Here is a 21,739-nt window from a genome sequence, read left to right as displayed (position 1 = left end):
GTGGCTGGCGGCAAGGGCAAATGAGCTAGAAGCTTCCTGGTTTCTGCAAAGAAGGTTTCGGGAGGCTTATGTGGGGAGTGGAGGGCGGCTCGGGCTTCGTGGCGGGCGCGTCAGTGGGGGGAGAGTCGCGCAGGGCCGCGGGGGACCGAGGCTCAAGGGCCGCGTGCCTGTTTATCCCGTAGGGCTGCTGCAGTCCCAGGAACCTGAGGTCCCCGAAGGCCGGGCCCCCGCTCCCCGGACCCGCCGTGGGGAGCGCGCCAACCCCGGAGAAGTGGGTAAGTGTGGGTCGGCCTGCACGTGAGCGCGCTTCGCGGGTGAGGTTGGTAATGGGGGCCACGTGGAGAACTTGGCCGACTGTCCCGATGATAATGAGATTAGGAAGTGCAGTCAGAATCGACAACTGACGGTTTTTATGGCTGTCTGACCGCAGTCGCTGAAACCTCGACAGGGTGATTGAACATCACCGCCAGAACTTGGCCCTTAACACGCGTCGCCCTGCATGTGCCAGCCGGGAGCAGGATCCCTCCCTAAGGTAGGACCTAGTCTGGGCGGGGTTGGAGCTGTAATTTGGAACGTTTTGGTTGCTCAAATGCAGTGGAATTGGCTGATAGTTTACAGTTGTAACGTTTGTGCATTGGACACCGCACCATCACAATGTGTTGCTGAGAACAGCCAACGGCCTGGTTGTTTGTGGAGCAATTACGGCTTGTTTCCAGGTGGTGTCCAGGTTTCTGGAGTGGTACTGGGGAGTGGGGAGGTGCTTGACTGCTCTGATGAAATCACTTATAGGAAGTGCCGTCAGAAGCGATAACTGACGATAACAGTTCCTGGCTGACTGCAGTCAACAAGTCCTCCCCAGCTGCCGGTGTCCTGGCGGATCTTGGTTTGAGCAGTGACCTTTATTATCTGTATTCACCCAGGTTGCCAGTTAGCGTGCGATCGTTAGCAGCTGAGGATTCGAGTGATGAGTGGCCTGCCTTGAGGTGAGTTTTGATCTCTGGAGAAGTTTAGTGGTTGAGTGAGCCTCCTTGTTACATTAGGTGAAGTTCCCGGTTAGATAGTGGGAATTTTATCGGTTAACCTAATCCCTTGTATCCGTGTAGCCCTTGACCTTTATTGGCAACATCTCTGAGATCCTGATTATGGTTCATAGTGGTCGTGGAGCTGAGTGCAGAGGAAACCCAGGAATTTCCTTTTCATCTCACTGCTGTATAATCCTGAGCAAATCGCCTATTTGCTGAGATTGTTTTCCTCGTCCTTTAAAATGGTAGCTTTAGGTCTGGGATCTTTAAAATGATGTGACTAGGGGCACCTGGGTGGCTCAGTCATTTAAACACCTGACTTGGCCTCAGGTCATGATCTCGCAGTTCATGAGTTCCAGCCCTGCATTGGGCTCTGTGCTGACAGGTCAGAACCTAGAGCCTGCTTCAGATTCTGTCTCCCTCTTTCTGCCCCTCCCCTGCCCGTGCTTGCTCTCTATCTTTAAAACTAAGTATTTTTAAAAACTGATGTGACTTAAGTAAGTGGAGGTTACGATATCCAAAGAAGCCAGTTAAGACTTTTAGACTTCTGTGGCTTAATTTACAAAAAAGCATCTCCAGAACGTTTCCAAGAACTTCTATTACGATGAACTTGGGAGCTGTAGTTGAGGCTATCCTGATAAGACCTACCTGTTTTGTCTTTGGTGTCTGCTGCCTGTCTAGGGGTGCCTGAATTGCCCCAGGTTTTGAGTGCTGGGTTGTCGAAAATCAGCGATCAGCAGTGTGGAGTTGAAGCCGGTGGTGCCACAGCTCAGCCCAAGTAGAGGTAAGCTTTTGTCTGGACAAGGGCCCCCTCCCCCTCCTTGGTAGAATGAATAAGCTAATTTTGTGTAAACTGACATGCAGAAAAGATATCAAATGATGAAATCACCTAAAAATAGCTGGAATTACCGGCAGATTGTGTAGTGTTGAACCTGTGGTTTTCTGAAGATATCTGTGTATGCTATGAATAACCGTTGGTCGGAGTAGAGAGTGAGACTGATACTTAGTGTCTTTGCAGGCTATCTTCCAGAGAATGGTCAGCCATGCGAGGACCAGTGACCACCATCAGCTTGGACTGAAAACCTAGACTTCAGTAGTTGGTGTGGAAACAGTACTTACCTGAGGCTGAGATTCAGAGCCCGTTCCGTTACCAGCAGTAGAACCAACAAATGTGTTTTTCTAAGATAGGTCACTGTTGGTTTTCTAGTGTTACAAATATATTTCTAGTTCTCCCTTGCCCAAAGAGCTTTCTGCACTTTTTAATTTTGTATGAATTCTGTTGGGTGAGGGTCTGAGTTCTTAAGCTTAAAGCTTATTTCTTCCTGAAATTAGCATTTCCATGCAATTACAATAAACCAGTACTACAATAAAGGATGGTTTTTAGTATTGATTCTTAAAAATGTATTTGGAGAAAAGTTTGATTACTGCTGTTAGATATGAGCAGTCCAGGTATTGGCATTTGTCAACATCTGTATGGTCCGGCCTAAGCTGTTCTCCTGTAACAACTTCAGACTTTAAGGGTGAAAGTTCCAAAGCATTTAAGGCATCCACACCTTTGATTCCAGTCTGTTGCCCTTGGGCCACGTCCTTTTGCATAGCCTCCACCTCCTGAAACTATGCTTAGTCCAACCATTGAGCAGTGGCAGGCAAGGTGCCATAGTCTGGTTCTTGACCTAGCCCCCATCTTGCTGCCTTCCTGAGTTGGGATCTTGCCTGTCAACGAGGCTGGAGGCCTGTCAGGCCGTGCTTCCCAGCTGTCTGCCATTTGCCTGAGCAGTCTGGTCACCATCTATGGGCTTTTTTTCAGCTTAAAAGGGCTGTTTTCCAATCTCCCTGGACTTGAAGTCTATGCCTTGGGTCTAGGCTTATTGTGCCTAGAAGGCTTGTAGGCCTTGAGTAAGAAGAGAGGGTGAAAAAAACCTTTGCTTCCTCTCCTTGGGAACCTCTACTTTTGGGAGGCCGTAGATCTGCCAAGAGTTTGAAGTTTAATCTCATGGTCTTGGGTTTTTTTAAGGAGCCCTCCATAGGAGGTTTTGGGAGTGTGCTCCATATCACGAATTACTTTGGGGACTTTGAGAAATTCTGAGAAAGACCCTTAAGATCCTTTTAAAGGGGCAGTACTCTGGCTTGCACACTTGCAACACTGAACCCTAGTGAAGGGCTGGTAGACTTTGGCTTGGGGCAGGGGTTATGGTGTAGGGTTTCTGGGTGGGCCTTTTTATGCATGCCGGTATTTGTAGGCCTTCTGGGATGCTCTGGAAGGGTATGGGGTAGCTGGGCCTGGGGTGGGGCCCTGGAATCCCAGGTGGAGGTGCGGGCTTCAGAAATGGAGGCGGAGACTGGGAGTGGTTCCTCAGAGCCCCCAGGGCTTTACAGGGAGGAGGTAGAACCTACTGGAGTCAGGATGGAGACTAGGCTCTTGGAGTCTCTGGGCAGCCAGTGCCCCAACCCCCCACCTTCAGCCAGGTATGAGGGTAAAGATGCCTTGAGCGGGGGCACACCTCTGGGCTATCAGGGTAGCATCTGGCTGGAGTTTGCTTCCCAGAATAGGAAAAAAATTCTCTATCAGGAAATAGGAAGTTAGATGTAGGGCCAGAGCTGCACTCCGTTCCTGGGGGGGAGTTCTTAACATTAGGTCAAGCTTTCCGCATCTCCAAACAGACTGCTCCCACAAATCTGTCTCTCGAGCCAAGGAGGATTTCTCAGGAGCAGAGGAGATTAGCAAGGGGGCAGTGGAGACCGAAGAGAAGTGTTACACAACCCCCTTTCAGATGCTACAGTCTGGCTCCCGTGGCTGGGGCTGCCCTGGCCAATTTTGGGGGACAGCCTGAGGCCCCTAGTGGGGCCCCCTAGCCTGCCTCAGTCATCTTACTCCACTAGGACTCCCTGGGGAGGCCCCCCTACGTCTGTGTCATGTCTGAACTCTGCCTATGTTCTCCCTGCCCTCATGGTCTTCAGCAGGATCCTGAGGGCCGCCTCCAGGGTCCTCCTGGCCCACTGGCCCATCCCGGGCCTCCTCCCCACTGCCCGGGCCCTCGCCCAGCTCCAGGATGGTGGGTAGGTGGCCCTGCTTCGGGGATCGCTTGCGCAAGCTGAGCAGGAAGGGCTGGGGCAACGAGAAGATGTCCACGTTGTTGCCCAGGTCGATCCACGTGACGTTGGGGAACTTGCTGGGGTCCTTGAGGGTGTCGGTGAGGTCACGCAGCAGGGCCCGCGTCAGCCGGTTGCCGTTGAGTGCCAGCGTGGCGAGGCGGGGCAGGGCGCTGAGCGCCGGCAGCAGCTGCCGGACCATGTCGTCCGTGAGGCCGGTGAAGCCCAGCTCCACGCTGTCCACCTGTTCCCCGCAGCGCTGCAGGTAGCTGGTCACCCGCTCCAGGTCCCGCGAGGTCAGCGGGATGCCCGACAGGTCCACCGTGTTGTCCGGAGGGCTCCCAGCCAGGACAGCCTTGAGGCTGAAGGGGAGAAGGCACAAGCGACGTTCAAGCAGGGGGCCTTTTCCCCGGGGGCAGCAGTGGCCGCCACCACGGGGCCACCTTCTGCTCTGCAATGCCAGGGATGGGAGAGACCAGGCCCTCTGGTCCCCGTGGTACTACCTCACATCTCAGCCTGGCTGGGCCCGGCTGTCCAGAGCTTGAGGGGCCACAAGGGAAAGAAAGGCCCAGATGTTTCTGCAGTGACTAAGGGTTCGTTCTGGGTACCCATAGTGCCTGCGTTTGCATCTTCACTCTTTTTTTCTTCCTATGCGTGTGATCTTTAGTCACATGACCTCTAACCCTGTGCCTCAGTTTCACCTGAACAGATGGAGCTAATCGCGTACCAGAGTTGTTCATGAAATAAGGTCATAGGCACAAAGCATTTAGGACAATGCCTTGTCCATGTGAGTTACGAAGAAGTATTTGCTGCTGTCATTACTTGGACTGAGCTTCCTGCGTCCCCAAGAGTGCCACAAAGGCTCCTGAGGCCTCTCTTGCAGGATAATCTTGCCCACCAGATGGGGGAATCCTTAGGGAGAGCCCTGTAGGACCACAGGCAGGGGTGGGGTGCAGGGGCTCTGGACTTGGGGGCAGGTAGCTGCCAACTCCTGGAGGCTCAGTGCTCTGCACCCCCTCCCACTCTCCCATCTGCTACTCCTCGCTCTTCCTGTTTCTCGTTCTGTGACCAGAGCTCCCCATTTCCAGGTACCACATGAGCCCCAGGGCTCCAGCCGTGGGAAGGAGAGGAAGGTGGAGGGGGCTCAGCCTGTTTCAAGAGCATATGTTAACAGCAGCCGCCCAAAGATGGCGGCTTGGACAGAAGTCTCTATTCTTGGGATCTGAAGCCGGAAGGCTCCTAGCAGCTGGGTGATCGTGGCCAGTCAAATGACGACAGTAACAACCCCCACCTCCCTCGTTCAATCCTTCAACAAGTGTTTGTTAAGCTCCCACTACATACCAGGCACTGTCCTAGGCACTGGGGTCACAGTAGTGGACAAGATGGACAAGATCCCTGTTTTCACTCTACTGCGGGGGGACGGTGGGGGTAGGGTGAGACAGACAACAAACAAGATTGAAGTGAGAGGAGCCTGGACCCGGTTGCCCAGGGAAGCCTTCTCTGAGGACTTAATTTGAGCTGACATTTAAAGAAGTGGGCCATCAGAAGAGTCTGGTAAAAGTTCCAGCAGAGTGGGTACATGCAAAGGCCCTGAGGCTGGGAAGAGTTGGTGTCTGTGAGCCAGCAGGAAGGCCGCCTTGTTTGCGGTGAGGGGAAGTGAGAGGTGAGAGGCCACAGAGGAGCAGAGGGCCCATCATGGAGGGCCCTGTTTAGACTCAAGTGTGATGGGAAGCCGCCTGAGGGGAGCGAAGCTGTTGAAATGAAGAATGGGCTGAGCACACGTGTGTGTTGGGGAGACAGGAGAGGAGGCGCCTGGATTCCAGCAGAGCTCGCATTTCTAGCTTTTCAATCCCAAAGACCTAGCTCACAGACTCCGCAGTGGCATTCCAGATTCCACGGGTCTTCCTGTCCTGTTCTGTCCCCCTGACCTCAGCCCAGTTGAGGGCTTGCTTCGTGAGAGCCTCACACTGTTCCTCCAGGATCCAGCTCCTCTCCTGGCTTTGGAGTGGGGGAGTCCAGAAGGGAAAGAGGAACCAGAGTTCTTGTGGGTGAGGGAGGGCAGTCCTGCCCCTACCCAGTCTAGGGGAAGGACACAAGCCACTCTGCCCCGGGGTCATTTACAAGGAAGGCAGGGGCGCTCTCTCCAGAAAGCCTTCCTTCCAGGCTCCCCTTTATTTGGCTTCCTATGGTGCTACCTGTCTCGGTCCACAGGTTCTGTGTCCCAGCTGCCCCGAACCCCCCAATCTTCTTTAGAAGGTCCAAAAACCCTTGAGGGTTCCCATTGCTGTGTGGGCCAGGGGCACGGCTGGGGTCTGGATCTCCCTAGGAGCCATCCAGGAGAACTGGGGGGGATCCGGTGGGAGTGCCCATGATGAGGGAGCTTGGGGCAAGTTGAGAGAAATACAGGCTGGCACACCCCCCCCCCCCGCAGGTGGCATCTACATGATACTCCTCGGACACTCCTGGCCACCCAAGAACAAAGGAAAGGGGGTTTAAGTGCTCGCCATGGTGATGTGGGAAACTAAGGCAAATGAAAAATTACTCCCTTACTGCCTACAGCCCATTGACAAGTCCTTGGCACAGGCAGAGTGACCGTCCTCTGGGAGCTCAGCTGCCTCCATGATGACACTTTGCTAGGGGCAAAAGAGAACCTTAGCTTAACTTGTCCCAACCTCGAGGATCCTGTAAGTCTACTTCCTTTATCTCAACTCCCCCAAGATACATGCTGGCCATCATACTCCAAGCTGATGGCCCCTGATACACATCTAAAGGGTCTCGTGGCTGAGGTTTTATTAAACGGTAATAAATGGCCTTTCCCTAGCAACAGCTAGCCCCTCAAGGTGCTGGAAACCTTGCTTCCAAAATTCCTTAGAGACTTACTCTATCCCGACCCCCTCCCAACCTGAGGTATGTAATGAGTTACCCCTCACGACCCCAATGCAGCTCTTCCTGCCCGTGGGTCCTGTCCCCGTGCTTTAATAAAATCACCTGTTTTTGCACCAAAGACGTCTTCAAGAATTCTTTCTTGGCCGTCTGCTCCAGACCACCCCACCATCACCCCAAAACCTCATCACCCATATTCCACACACCAGGAATTAGAAACTCCTCCCGTCGGCCTCCCCACCCACCCCTTCTGAATGGGCCCACACTCCCCAGTTCCCCATCCACAGACAGGGGTCCCGCCTGCAGCTAGCTCCCCTCGTGGCCCTCGCCCTTGTGGAATGCCCTCCTTCAGTCTCCCCTCCTTCGGGCACCTTCCGAGACCACCCCTCTGGTCTCAGCTCCTCCCTTCACCCCCGGGGGAGGGAGTGTGGTGGAACACCCGGCCTGGCATGGGTTCACTTTGGGCTACTCTGGAGGGGGAGGGGAGGCTGGGCAGGGGGCAGGGCAGGTCCACCTCAGGTGACGGAGACTCACCAGGCCTGTGGCTTCCTCTTCACCAGCCCCCGGTGCCGCCTCCACTGCGAGTGGGGGCTGAGGTGGTAAGTCAGCTGCCTGCACAGCTTCTCGGTGGCGCCCAGCGCGTCGCCTTCCTGCAGAGACGACCATAGGCAGGGGGTCCCTGAGGGGCAGGAACAGGCAGAGGGGCCCAGGCCCTCACCTCCAGCTTCCCGTCTGCACTGGAGGAGCACGACGCCCCCGGGCTGCTCACAGAGGCCTGTCCTGCCGGCTCACGGGGGACCTCCTTAGTAGAGGGCAATGGCTGCCAACGGATCTGCCTCATGTTCTCGTTTCTGTGAATTCGTTGCTGTCGTGGCAAAATCGAGATTTACAGAGACCTCTGAATTCCAGACAATCTGACCGTTGACCAGAGCTGAGTGCTGGCTGACCCCCTAGCCAGTATTCACCCTGGTCTCTGCCTCTCCCCAATGTCCAGGGCCTTTCTGCTCACTCATTTGCTCAACAAATATTGACTGAGCACCCCCTCTAGGTGACAGGCACTTGTTCTAGGAGCTGGGGATACAGCCGTGAACAGATGGTCCCGCACTGGTCTTTCACATAGTAAAGACGAAAGGGAAATACTTTTGTGGTGCCTCAGGGGGAAAAATGTCAAAAGTGGGAAAATAGAAGAATGGGGAGGCCAAGTCTTTTCCCAGCCCACTTCATTCATCTACTCTAATCTATCTGGACAATCAGCATTTTTTTTTTTTTTTTTTTTTTTTTTGTAAGTTAGCTCTACACCCAACGTGGGGCTTGAACTCACGACCTCGAGAACAAGCGTCGCATGTTCTACGGACTGAGCCAGGGACTGCAGGCCCGTCCCGTCAGCAGTTTGGAGTTTGAAATAACTGTCCTGAATTGTGTCCCGACCAAAGTTCTTAAATTTGGGTCCTAATCGCAGGTACCTCGGAATGTGGCTGTATGTGCAGAGTAATTAAGGTAAAATGCGGTCCTTGGGGGTGGGCCCTAAGCCAGTATGACCGGTGTCCTCATGAAAAGAGATTGGGACACAGACATGCACAGAGGAAAAGACCATGTGAGGACACAGGGAGAAGATGGCCATCTCTAGGCCAAGGGGAGGACTCAAGAGATCAACCTTGCCAACATCTTGACCTTGGACTTCCAGCTATCAGAGCTATGAGAAAATAAATCTCTGCCGTTTAAGTGGTATTTTGTTATGGAGGGCCTAGTGAACTTACACTGGGTTCCAGGGGGCATCAGAGAGATGCCAGAGAGACGCCAGCTCTGTCCCAAGGGACGTCAACCCCACAGACGGTCAGCAAGCCCTGGGAAAGGGAGGGCCAAGAGGGAGGGCTCTTGCCAGGTGGCCCAGTGCTAAAAGCTGAGAGCCAGCAAGTGCTGGGGCTCAGATGCAAACCCACGTGCGCAGAGCAACATGTATGTGGTGAGGTTCAACCATGAACCTGTGACCAGTGCTCAGCAGGGTGCCCGGCGCTCAGTAAAGGCCAACTTGATGGCCTGTGACCATCGTCACTCTGCTAACGGAGAAGCAGTGTATTGAGTCGTTAAGAGCACAGACTCAGAGCCAAATCCGGTGGATCTTCCCCCTCGTTTTGGTACCTCCTCTGTGACCTCAGGAAGTCACTTGACTGTGAAGGGATAGCAAACCAGAGTCGCGGGGCATTTTGTGAGGATGAAAACAGTTACAACTTGTAGAGTGCTCTGACTGTAGCTCAGCACGCCAACTCTCCAGGAAAGCCCACTGGGTAAATACCGTGCTGTCCTGAGCGGGTAAAGGAGGAGGACTTCCATCCAAGGCTCAGATTTGAGTTTGGCTTTTAAGGGCTGATATGGGTTTGTGATTTTTGCATGGAGAGAGGAAACGAGGCCTCCCTGAGTGAGGAGGAAATGGGTGCAAAGGTTTAGGTGTTGGGCGTATTACGGGGGCAGGAGTAGGTGACAACCTGGGGTCCCGTCACTTGCCACCTCCACGGCTACCACTTGGTCCAAGCCACCACCATCTGTCATATGGATTACTGCACACGGACGTTATGCTAGGACTTTACGGAATTTCCACAACACCCCAGAGCAGAAACACTTTCATTATCCCCGTTTTGAAGAGGAAGAAACTGGGGCGCCTGGGTGGCTCAGTCGGTTGAGCGTCTGACTTCGGCTCGGGTCGTGATCTCGCAGTTCACGGATTCGAGCCCCACTTTGGGCTCTGTGTTGGCAGCTGGGAGCCTGGAGCCTGGAGCCTGCTTTGGATTCTGTGTCTTCCTCTCTCTTTGCCTCTCCCCCACTCACACCCTGTCTCTCTCTCTCAAAATATATATATATATAATTAATTAATTAAAGAGGAAGAAACTGAGGCCTACAGAGCAGGGCTGGGGCTGATGGGAAGGCAAGAGAAGACCTTGCGGGCGGGAGACGAGAGAGCGGAGAGGCAGGAAAAGGGGGTGTTGAGTGTCCAAAGAGGCGAGGCATCCGAATGGGGATCCAGGAGACACAGGCTCGAGAGTGAATGCAGTCGGTTTAGACAGCACCTCTGGTCTCTGGTTCTCCAAGAACCTCACTTCCTACTGCCCACGCCTTCTGATAAACAAATGTCACCTGTCACTTCAGGCGATTACACGTGCAAACCCCTGGACTGCACGTTCTGATTCCTAGACTTAGTCTCTTGCTGAACCTCGTCATATGGGTGTGTCGGGAAGGGCTGAAAGTGACGGGGGCCGCCACGCTTGCCTGACCTGGCACGGGGCGGAGAGGGTGTGGGCTGGGAGGCCATGAGGATGGGTCCGGGCTTTGGGCTGGGGAGCCGGGTGGAAGGCAAGGGGCTCCAGGGGAGAAGGGACAGAAAGGCAGGGCGGGGTTAGCGTCCAGCTCATTTGGAGCCACGTGAAGGATCTCCTGGAAGATGCTACTGGAATTACGAGGCTGGGGCTCAAGGCACATTCGTTACATTCATCAGCCTCTGATGACACCCTCCCCCTCGGCCATGGAATGAGCTAAGGGGGAGGACACACTGGACACAAAGGGATGGAGAAGGCACAGTGTAGCCCTGAGTGCCAAGGAAAAGGGAAGAGTCTGAGGGACTCCAGTGAGGAGGCCTCGGTCAGAAGAGGCTCAGGGAGGGGCGCCTGGGTGGCTCAGTCGGTTAAGTGTCCAACTTTGGCTCAGGTCATGATCTCGTGGTTCATGAGTTCGAGCCCCACATCGGGCTCTGCGCTGACAGTTCAGAGCCCGGGGCCTGCTTCAGATTCTGTGTCTCCCTCTCTCTCTGCCTCTCCCTCACTCGTGCTATCACTCTCTCTCTCAAATGTAAATAAAAATAATAAAAATAAAAAATAAAAATCCCTGCTGCCTGTGGCCAACCCCAGAATGGGTCTGCAGCTTGCGTGCGGGGCTTGTTTCAAAGCTCCGCAGGTGACTCCCCTGTGTCGCCAAGGTGGAGAAGCACCAGTTCAAACGCTTCAAAGACCAGAGGGACCAAGTGCGTGCGTGAGACTGGGTGGTCCGCCCGGCTTCACTCCTGGGACCACTCCGGGGAAAGAACATCGCCACCCTCCCGCGGCACCTGCCCCAAAGCTGAGAACCGAGCTCCTCAGCTTGGGCTCCTCCTCCAACCACTTCCCAGGGTTGCCAAAGTCCGGGGTCATCCTCTGGGTCTGAGCGGCTGGGCCTTGGAAGGAAGAAACAAAGAGAGGAAAAGGCGGCAAAGCAGCCGCCGCAGTGCGCGGACACGGCCACAAGGGGGCAGCCGCGTGCAAGGCGCGGCAACGCGTGGACCGTGCGCGGCCGCTCCCCCACCTGGGAGACTGAGCAAGCCCGATTCCTCACCAACAAGGACAATGGATACGGTCACCTCACCGCTGATCGGAGACTCAGCGCGAGCTAGTGTCCTTCCAGAAGTGAGAGCTCCCCTCCACTCTGTAGTTTATCTGGACTACATACACAACAGCCAGCTGCGCATCTACTGGTCGGCGTCGCCCCTGCATTGCATGCACGACCTCGTCACAATGCAGTTAACTCGCAACCATCCCCTGAAACGGGCGCTATTATCCCCACTTTACAGACGAGAATTGAGGCTTACGGAAGTGGAATAGACTGGCAAGCCCCACAGCTTGTAAAATGGAATGGGGACTCCAAGCTCGGCTCTGAGGCTGGCATCCTTCCCGACCTGCCATCCCGCGCTGCGCTCTGCGCTGCCCTCCCGGGGATACGCCTTTTGCTTTCGGTGGGTTCAAGGTGTTTCTCTCACTTGCACCCACAAAAGCCGCCTTAAGCAAGCCCATCTAATTTTCCCCCAGCTCCGTCCATTTTCGAAGGCCCCTCCCGGCCTCCCTCCTGCGGAGAACAGGACAAAGCAAGGGCTGGCCCCGAGTTGGAGAAGTCAGGAGAGGGTGGGGAAGGGAGAGGACGCAAGGAGAGGGAGGCGGCAAAGGAGGAGGAGGAAGTGCCGTTTCTGCGTGGTTTCCAGAAACAGCCGCCTCTCGGTACAGAGCAGCCACGCGCCCCTTGTGCAACCTGGACCGAGGAGTTTGAACACCGGCGCCGCAAAGGAACGGGGTCCGCGCGCCCTGCACCCAGCAATGCGCGCTCTGCAGGGCCCGCGCTGCTCGCCTAAGTGGTGAGGCCCAGCAGCCCCTTTGTGCAACCAGACCCCATCCCGGGCCGCAGCTGATTGGCCCAGAAGCGGGCACTAGCAGACCGCAGCCAACCAGCCGTGTCCTGGGGACGAGACACACCCCCGTCTCCTCCCCGGGCTGGACGCCCCCCCCCCCACCTCCACCCACCTCGAGGAGTAAACCCGGAGCCCCGGGAATGGAGAGGGAGGCCGGGGTGAGCTGAGAGGCGGGACGGAGACATGTCTGCCCTGCACTATAGTTCCAGCCCCGCCTTCCAAGCGTGGCTGTCTTTGGGCCCCACAAGACAGCTGGATAAATTCTCTTCTTAGCCTGAGGCAGCGTGAGTGGGCTTCTGTTACTTGCGACAGTCCTACCCCACGCCCGAGGCTCAAAGGCGGTTTGTGGAATCAATTCTGCAGCCCTTCCTCCCACCCATGGAAAAGGAAGAAGAAAGGAGAGGGACATGGTGCAAGCCAGGGGGGACCGGGCACTGCAGGGTGGGGTGCGGGTCCCGCAGTGCCTCTTCCGGCCTGACCATTGCCTCTGACCCGGGCCCTGGGGAAGAACCTGACGGCCTCTCACTGGCTTGTCAGGAAAGATGCTTAAGGCCGACCGCAGTCCCCTCCAGGAGGGGGCCCCAGCATCCGGACTCTGCCCCACCTCCCTACTGTCAGATGGTGGCTCCCACCTGCCATCCTGGCTGCCCCAGGCACCTCTGTGTGCTCCCGCAGGCCCCAAACCAGCACAGCCCCCCACTACTACAGCCCCAAGGCTTCCCTCACTCATTCACAAATTCATTCATTCATCAGATACCGACTTCCGCTGGCTTTTCTCTTTACTCCCTTCCTGGAGTCCATTGTCTGCTCTTCTCGGTGCCGGGAAGGCTGAGCCTATAGACAGCATCACTGACCCTCTTGCCCCGGCTTCCAGTCGGGTTCAGCTAATGAGAGCGATTGGAGCGAGATCAGAGGACAGGAGGAAAGGCCCTTCTCTTCTCATTCCCTTCTTGTTTCAGCCTGGGTGGTAGTCAGCCTCCAAGATGGCCCCCACCACCCATCCTGGCCTCCTGTAATAGCCCCCTTTCATAGTCTCCTTCCACACGGCATCAGGGCTGACCTGAGCGGTCCATAGAATGTGGCTGGCTCATAAGAGATGTTGTGGTGTCTGCCTTGCTCATTATTGGATCGCCTGCTCAGCGATAAGCCAGCTGCCACGATGTGAGGAAGTTCAAGAGGTCCTACGGAGAGGCCCGTGTGGCAAGGAGCTGGGGGCTCCTGCCAACAGCCAAGGGATGTGCCATCCGGGAAGGGGGTCTGCCAGTCTCTGCCAAGCCTGTTGACGCTTGCAACCCTGGCCACTGTCTTAAGGGACCCTAAGCTAGAACCACTGATACTCTCTGTCCCTGTCTCAAAATAAATAAATAAATAAATAAATAAATAGAAATACTGCATGGTTCTAGAAGCAGGGTTCTGGCTCCCATGTCATGGCTTGCACCCATGGCCCTTTCTGGTAACAGCTTCCCACTGCTGCTCATCTTTGGGTGTCTCAACATCCCCTGTTGGCTTCCGTGTGGCCTGCTTCTCCCCCCGGGGCCCTGCCTGGCGCAAGAAGTAACGGCGAACGAGACAGATGCCACCTCTTGCCCGTTCGGAATTGACATTCTGGTGGGGAAGGCGGACAGTAGGTTAGCTCACGAGTAAGCAAGCCAGAGAACTTCGGAGACCCGCAAGTGAAATAACGCAATACACAGCGCAAAGGCTGGCCGGGACGACTCTGCGAGCTAGGCTGGTCAAAGGTGGCCCTGGAGAGGACACAGTCGGGCTGAGTCCGAACGGAGGAGAGGGCAGCCCAGCCAGAGAGGGCAGGTGTGGTCACAGGCAGGAGGGCCACGTGGCTGGAGCAGAATGAGCGGGGCGGACAGGGAAATAAGGAATGATACAGGAGATGCAGGCGGGGGCAAATAAAGAGTTTGGTTTCGGCCTACAACGCGACGCCACAGTGGAAGGTATCTCAGGGAGGCGCACATGTGATCCAGGGCACCTTGCGGATGAGTCTCTGGCTGTTCCCAGAGCATAGAGGGCAGGAGGCAGGAGCAGAGGCCCAGAGTCCAGGTGGAGACTCTGACAGCAGCCCCGAGACGGGGGACGCGGGGACCAGGAGGGCCTTGGAGAGACCCCAACCATTAGGGAATCAGGGCTGTTGGAACTTGCTGGCTGTGACGGGCCACATGGCTGTTCCGTCCCAAACGCCCTTGGATCCACGTTTCCCAATTTTGTGCTTCTGTCTGGACGGCCCAGGCGAGCCAGTGAGACAGATGTGCCTGGGAGCTTACGTCCCAGGGGAGCCCATCGATGGTTCGAGCCCCGGGGTCCTCGAGGGACCAGGCCAAAGCCACCTGCCCTCCTCAGGATGGAGCCTGGGCTGGCCTGGCTTCCCTGGGACACCTCCTTAACAGATGGCTGTCCACACACCCTCATTTTAGCGTCTGCGTGCGGGGAACCCTACTGTAGACACGATGGGATAGATGTGCGGGGCTGGAGCTGGGGCCCAGGGAAGGAAAGAGCCTCAAATTCCCCACTCAGTGACCTGTGCTCACAGTGGGGGAGGGGTGGTGACTCACGGGCTCCAGGGCACAAATGTCCAAGAGGTGGGTGACTTTTGAGTCTGAAGCTGGGCTGTGGATTAATCAGCACACAGTCACGGGCGGGATGGGGTTCTGCCCGTCCCCTTCCGCCTCGGGACAGGCACAGACCCACCCCTTTGCCAGGGCCCAGGCCCACCTCCAGCTGGGACACAGGTCAAGAAAATGGATGGGACTCATTCAAGGGGGTCGTCTTAGTGGTGGGAAGGCTTATTTGTCTGGTGGATGCTCCGCCAAGACTGGACCAGGAAGGGTTGCTTCCTTTGTCCCATCTCACAATTGAGGGAGACGCCCCCTCATAGTTGATGGTCTTGACATCTCTGTCTATAACCTTAAGGCTCACACTTGGGTGAAAGAGCTAAGAACGGGAGGTCCTGGCCAGCCCCGAGGCAGTCATGTATTGGGGGTGGGCCTGGGGGCTGCCCTTACCACCAGCCTCGGGGCCCTAGAGTCGGGACCGCCCATCTGGGCCTCCGCCCCAACCGGAAGAGTCCTTCAGAAGGGCTTCTCCTGCCACATGGCCTTAGATATGGGCAGGGGAACCCACCAGGCTCCCGGGCCTCCGACAGGGCTGACGCCACCGGCTGGCTCTCGGAAATCCGGAAATCAGAAGCCAGACCCTTGTTCTCCAAGACTCTGAGGCCACTGCCGGCCTCCGTGCCCCACAACTGACGTGCTGGGCCCGAGCACCCTGCTTGGCACATGACTGGTGCTCGATGACTGAATTATACCTTAGCTTCTGCGTACAGGGGCTCCTCCATGCCAGACACACGGCGTCCTTCTCAAGAATCATTTCTCCGACGGGCCCACAGGAGACGGTGTTGTTATCCCCCTTTGGAGCGGAGGAAGATGAAGTTCAGGGGTGCCTGGGCGGCTCAGTTGGTTAAGCGCCAACTCTCGGTTTCCGCTCAGGTCATGACCTCACAGTTCGTGAGTTCGAGCTCCACGTCGGACTCTGCACTGTCAGCCCAGAGCCTGCTTGGGATTCTCTCTCTCCCTCTCTCTGTCTCTCCCCCACTCTCTCTCTCTCAAAATAAATAAATAAATAACCTCAAAAAAAAAAGATGAAGAAGAAGAGGCCAGAGAGCTAGCCAGTTCTTTTTCTTTCCGCCACGTGAGGCCACAGCAAGACGGCGGCTGTCTGCAAACCCAGAGCAGGGCTCTCATCGGAACCCGACCATGCTGGGCACCCTGATCTTGGGCTTCCGGTTTCCAGAACTGTGAGCAACACATTTCTGTTGTTTATAAGCCACGCGGTCAGTGGTAACGTGTTGTAGCGGCCTGAGCTAAGACAACAACAGGGCCCTGTGGTCGCCGCCCAGACGGAAGGGATGGAACTCAGCACAGAATCCCTTGGGCCACCTCTCCTTCCCGCCCCGTCCAGTCTCCTGAGGTCCGGCATGGGCGGGCAGGGAGGGAGGAGGGGGCACGGGTGCTCAGGCTGTTCCCGCACAGGCCCCCCAGCTCCAGCCCCCATGCAACCCTGCGAGCTCCCACTCAAGCCCTGAGAGAAGCTGCTGGCCATTGAGGGACAGTGCAGAGATCCTGAACAGCCCCACTCTGCCCGGAACTGGGGTCCAGATCACATCTGGAGTGTAACCTTTATCCGATGACTTCATTGCCTGAATCTGGTCTTCCTCAACGTTAAAATGGGCATGAAAATAACATCTCTCCCAATGAGCTGCTTTGAGTGTCACCCCTTCACCTGCGGGCATCTAAGTTCTAGAAAAGGCAGAGGTCTGGCACCTGCGAGGCCTACGGACTCTGGTCTCAGCTGCTCCAGGCTGAGCCAGGTATAATCTGAATGAGAAGTGAAGGTGACTCCAGGCCCAGCCGGTCCCCCCCCCCCGCGGCTCCTGGCACCCGCCCCTCTTCCCCGAGCCCGAGGCTCCCAGCCTGCCAACCGTCACTGCCAGCTTTTTCTAACCGGCACATATTTGAGCCCAGCATCCCTGCCTTCTGCTGCGTCCCACCACCAACCCTCCCCCACGCCTGCCGCCCCAGCCCTTCAGAACTCACTCCTCACCTTGGAGTCCTGGCTCCAAACAGACCCAGAAGCCAAAGTCAAGGCCCTAGACAAAGGCCCAGATGGAGGCTCAGCTCCAGAGCAAGGTCCCAGCCCCCTGGACGACTGTGGGTCTGAAAATCACCTCCTCCCTCTTATCCTAGATCCTACTTTGAAAGCACGAGCTTCCCTCAGGCACTCCTGGGTCCTGCTCCGGCTTCCCTGCCCCTGTTCCGCGCTTCTTTTGGAAACTGCTAGAAATTGAGGGATGGGAGAGAAAAGCTCCAGGGTGGGGCTGTCCCACCCCGGCCCTCCCGGGCCCTGCCAGGGCAGCTCTGGGTGAGCTGGCCCTGCACCCCGCGAGGGAGAGGGGCAGAGCCTCCCATCCGGAAATGTCCAAGCAGTACCTGCCTGCGGAGCTGGGGACCCCGGAGCTTTTCCCTCTCAGCTTCGGAAGCCAGTGGACATGAGCAAAGTGGGTGGGTGGAAAATGACATTCAGCCTTAGGCAGGGAGACCGCTGGGAGTGGTGGGGACTGAGGCATGCCGGAGGCAAGCAGGGTCCCTGCGAGATTTACGTGGCACCTTTGTGCACATAAGGAAACGTCCGCCTCTAGATGGACACAGTCTTGCACCGGCGCCTAAGGCCTGGTGGCGGAGACCGGGCTGGATCTGAGTGGTCTCCTGTCTGCCCTCACCCCTGCCACCTCTGCTCTTACGTGTCGTTGTGCGAGGTACAACCTACGTGACTCTACGCGGTGGCCCTGGCCCCACGTAATAGGGGAGGCTACTCAGCTCCAGTCCTACAGAAATGAGGGCTTCGTGTTACCAGAACTTCCCGTTTTTCAAAGGTAGCTAAATATGGAGAACGTGTGAAATATTCTGAGTTTTACATGTTGGCAGTGAATTCGGATTTAATACACTCAGGAGCCAAACAAATCCCCTACTGATCATGCTGATCTCTGCTATGGATGCTGGGCCTTAGGACAGGGCAGGCATCAGGCCCGCTGGCTTGATGTCTGCACAAGGGGCTTGTGCCCCTCGGCCCCGGGCAGTATCGACCAACCCTCCTGGGCACTGGGTTCTCTGGCAGAAGGGCGCCCGCCTCACACCCCCAGATCTGGCGGGCTCAGACCACAGCTGCCCTACCGGCTTGGGGCAGTGGATGTAACGGGCCAGGCTGATGATGAGGTCGTGTGTGATGGGGTCCACCAGGTTCCGGAAGCTGGCGTAGCGGTACAGAACGTCGTCCAGAGAGGTTGACTCCATGCCCAGGTCCTGCAAGAGTGAAGGATGCCCAGAGGTCAGGGGCGGCTCAGCCGTACCCCTCGAGTCCCACCCAACAGGCCCAGAACAGCCCTCTGCTCTGGAGGTGGCTCAGTGCCCCACTCCAGCACCCGGGCAAAGGCGGAGACCCCCCCCACCCCGCCACACACACACACACACACACACTCCCTTCAAGGTTTCCCAGCTGCAGAACTTCCCCAGGGGGCCAGGGAAGCCCCTGCAGAGATGGCCTTCCCAGTGCAGGGATGTATCTATCTCAAGCCCTCCAACCTCTGGACAAAGGTTTTCATGCTTCCTGAGGTCATTTTTACTCCTCCTTCTTGGTGGTCCTTTGTCTTGAGGGGCTTCTGAATCGTGGAGTTGAATGAGAGGCTGTCAGGTGCCCAGAAGAAAACCCCACCAGGGCTCCCACAGAAAGGGCATCAAGTGGGGGCAGAGCTTCCCCAAGCTTGAGGAGGGACAAGGGTTTGGGAGTCACCACACATGGACAGCCCCAGTTGGGGGCCTCTGCAGACACCCCTGGCCTTCCCAGCAACGGACCCCATGGGCTTGGCCCAGAACAGTGACCAGTGTGCATTAGGACCCAGGGGCCCAACTCCAAATGTTCTGGACTGTGTAAGACCCAGAGATTCTTACACAGCCCCAGGGAAAGGGCAGGCTCCCCAAACAGGACTAAGTGTGAATTCCCCACCAGTCAAGCCTGCGGAAGCTTGAAACAGCGTTAATCGCTTTAGAGAAGTATAGAAACATGGGTTTCTACCCTAGAGAGTTAGAATAAACTTTATGCCCTCTCTGTGTGAAAAAGCAGGGGTAAACCTTGTGTCTTTCCTCGAGCGCCTCGCCCCAGTCTCTGTCGTCCTCTGGTGGGAGCTACGGTTTCTGTTCTCAGCTTGGTGGCTTGCCTGAACCAGGCAATGGTAACATTCCCACTCTGGGGGGTGGGGGGGACTGCCCCCAGCCCACTTTGAGGACCACGGGGGCCACTGAAGGTGGGCAGGGAAAGCAAGTACCACCCACTTCTGCCGCCCTCACCCTACGGCCCCTGGTCCCCCGAGCTGCACTTGAAGCTGCCCCCCCGCACAGGCCAGAGCATTCCAGCCTGAGATCCCAGGGGCCAGCGCCCTGGGGCATAGGAAATGTGTGCTTAGTGGGTGAGTCCCAGGAGGGGTTTGCTCTCTGCCATTTTGGTGGTGGTGGTGGTGGTGGGGGGGGGTGTCCTGAACTTTTCCAAACACCTTCCCGTGTGATGCTTAGAAATCCCATAAGGTTGGGGTACCTGGGTGCCTCAGTCGGTTAAGCGTCCGACTTCAGCTCAGGTCACGATCTCGCGGTCCGTGAGTTCGAGCCCCGCATCGGGCTCTGGGCTGATGGCTCAGAGCCTGGAGCCTGCTTCCGATTCTGTGTCTCCCTCTCTCTCTGCCCCTCCCCCATTCATGCTCTCTCTCTCTCTCTCTCTGTCTCAAAAATAAATAAATGTTAAAAAAAAATTAAAAAAGAAAAAAGAAATCCCATAAGGCAAGTAGGCTGCGCATCATTATTCCCAATTTACAGATGAAGAAACCAAGGCCCAGGACTTCAGGAATGGAACGTACGACATGACGACTGTGGTCATTGCTGCTGAGTGAGCGCACATCCTAAGAGCTCTCATCGCAAAGAAGAAAACATGGTTTTTCTTTTTTTTCTCCCGTAACTACATGAGGTGAGGCGATTAACTCAGCTTACTGTGGTAACCATCTCACAGTGGCTGGAAGTCAAGCCTTGAGGCAGTACGCCTTAACCTTACACAATGCCGTAACTCAATTATCTCCCAGTCACAGGGCGCCTGGGTGGCTCAGTTGGTTGAGCGTCCGACTTTGGCTCACGTCACGATCTTCTTTCTGGCTCATGAGTTCGAGACCTGCATCGGCCTCTCTGCTGTCAGCTCAGAGCCTGGCGCCTGTTCGGATTCTGTGTCTCCCTCTCTCTCTGCCCCTCCCCCACTAGTGCTCAGTCTCTCTCGCCAAAATAAATAAAAACATAAAAAAATTTTTTTTAATTATATCCCAGTCACAGTGGAAGACAAACAATCACCTATAATAAAGATGTTTTTAAAGAAAAATTTCGGGGCGCCTGGGTGGCTCAGTTGGTTAAGTGTCCGACTTCGGCTCGGGTCGTGATCTCACAGTTCGTGGGTTCGAGCCCCGAATCAGGCTCTGCTGACAGCTCGGAGCCTGGAGCCTGTTCCAGATTCTGTGTCTCCCTTTATCTCTGTGCCCCTCCCCTGCTCGTGCTCTGTCTCTCTCTCTCCAAAACAAATATTAAAAAAATTTGTTAAAAAAAAAAAATAAAGAAAAATTTCAGGAATGGGTGGGGGGGGTGGCTATGTGTCAGTGGGGGGCAGGGAGCTCTTTGGGGACTGCTCTGGTTTATCTGGTTTATCCGAAGTGAGTTGGGCTGGAGGCTGGATGAACGTGCAGGGAATGCCATCCTGAATTCCTGAGGTTTGGTGGTGACATTTTTAAGAGCAAAGAAAGGAAGGATCTTTGCTTCGTGGATCCGGCCGGGGGCACCTGAGTCGGTTAAGTGTCTGACTTTGGCTCAGGTCATGATCTCTGCTGTCAGCACGGGGCCCACTTTGGATTCTCTGTCCCCCTCTCTCTCTGCTCCTCCCCCGCTTTCTCTCTTTCTCAAAAATAAATTAGCATTGAAAAAAAGAGAGAAAGAAAGAGAGAAAGAGAGAAAGAAAAAAAGAAAGAAAGAAAGAAAGAAAGAAAGAAAGAAAGAAAGAAAGAGGAAGGAAGGAAGGAAGGAAGGAAGGAAGGAAGGAAGGAAGGAAGGAAAGAATCGATTCCAAGGGCCAGTGAGGGGGGCTTTGCTGTCCACCCAGCAGGAATGGACCTCAGAGGCAAGGAGCCCTCTGTCAGGGCCTCTGGCTGCTGAAATAATTTACCAGGGACCTAGATGCAGGGCTCAAGGTCTGGTGTGCATACTGGCACAGGGAGGCTTCTGACGTGCCAGCTGCCAAGTTCCAGAGCTGAAGGCCTTTGCAGACCCAGATACAACACTGTTGCGGACCTCGGTCTCTGGCCTGACTTGTTCTATCCCTCGGCCAGCGCCGTGTCCTGGACAAGCTACCTCATATCACTGGGTCTCAGTTTCCTTATCTGTGAAATGGAGCCAGGGACCCTCCATCATGAGTAGGTGAGGGCAATAAAACCAAGTAACATATGTAAACATCTGACTCAGGTCATGATCTCAAGGTTAGCGGGGTTGAATCCCACATCGGGTGACCTTGAGTCCTACTTCTCTCTCTCTCTGCCTCTCGCTCACTTGCACTCTCTCTCTCTCTCTCATAAAAAAGAAGCCTCTGGGGGCGCCTGGGTGGCGCAGTCGGTTAAGCGTCCGACTTCAGCCAGGTCACGATCTCGCGGTCCGTGAGTTCGAGCCCCGCGTCAGGCTCTGGGCTGATGGCTCAGAGCCTGGAGCCTGTTTCCGATTCTGTGTCTCCCTCTCTCTCTGCCCTTCCCCCGTTCATGCTCTGTCTCTCTCTGTCCCAAAAATAAATAAACGTTGAAAAAAAATTTAAAAAAAAAAAAGAAGCCTCTGGAGGGGAAGAATACCACCAACACAGCCCTCCCCACCCTACCCTCCTGGCCTCCACCCCCCTCCCCTCTGCAAGGCCCCTCCTC

General features: G+C 55.7%; 1 protein-coding gene, 1 long non-coding RNA gene and 3 other non-coding genes across 5 annotated transcripts in view; 4 read left to right on the top strand and 1 right to left on the bottom strand.

Moving 5' to 3' along the window:
* Nucleotides 1-355: 355 nt before the first annotated feature.
* LOC115501896 lies at nt 356-426 on the top strand. Its single transcript, XR_003964948.1, has one exon. It is a non-coding gene; the product is annotated as a small nucleolar RNA SNORD49 (small nucleolar RNA).
* Nucleotides 427-553: 127 nt separating this feature from the next.
* On the top strand, nt 554-2,394 carry LOC115500483. The gene is made up of 3 exons (XR_003964542.1): nt 554-983; nt 1,704-1,806; nt 2,041-2,394. It is a non-coding gene; the product is annotated as an uncharacterized LOC115500483 (long non-coding RNA).
* Nucleotides 767-837, top strand: LOC115501895. The gene has a single exon (XR_003964947.1). It is a non-coding gene; the product is annotated as a small nucleolar RNA SNORD49 (small nucleolar RNA).
* LOC115501914 lies at nt 1,897-1,970 on the top strand. The gene has a single exon (XR_003964965.1). It is a non-coding gene; the product is annotated as a small nucleolar RNA SNORD65 (small nucleolar RNA).
* A 102-nt stretch (nt 2,395-2,496) lies between the features above and the next one.
* LRRC75A (leucine rich repeat containing 75A) overlaps nt 2,497-21,739 on the bottom strand; it is a 47,129-nt gene continuing 27,886 nt past the window's right edge. The window contains exons 2-4 of the mRNA XM_030294932.1: nt 17,934-18,062; nt 7,530-7,645; nt 2,497-4,474 (exon numbers count right to left, since the gene is read on the bottom strand). Coding sequence (XP_030150792.1) covers nt 3,934-4,474; nt 7,530-7,645; nt 17,934-18,062 — 786 coding nt within the window. The 3' untranslated portion in view covers nt 2,497-3,933. The remainder of the gene's footprint in view (nt 4,475-7,529; nt 7,646-17,933; nt 18,063-21,739) is intronic.

This window comes from Lynx canadensis, chromosome E1 (assembly GCF_007474595.2).
Source record: "Lynx canadensis isolate LIC74 chromosome E1, mLynCan4.pri.v2, whole genome shotgun sequence".
Lineage (NCBI taxonomy): Eukaryota > Metazoa > Chordata > Mammalia > Carnivora > Felidae > Lynx > Lynx canadensis.
The sequence above is the reverse complement of the archived record's forward strand: the minus strand, read 5'-3'. Positions and strand labels throughout refer to the sequence as shown.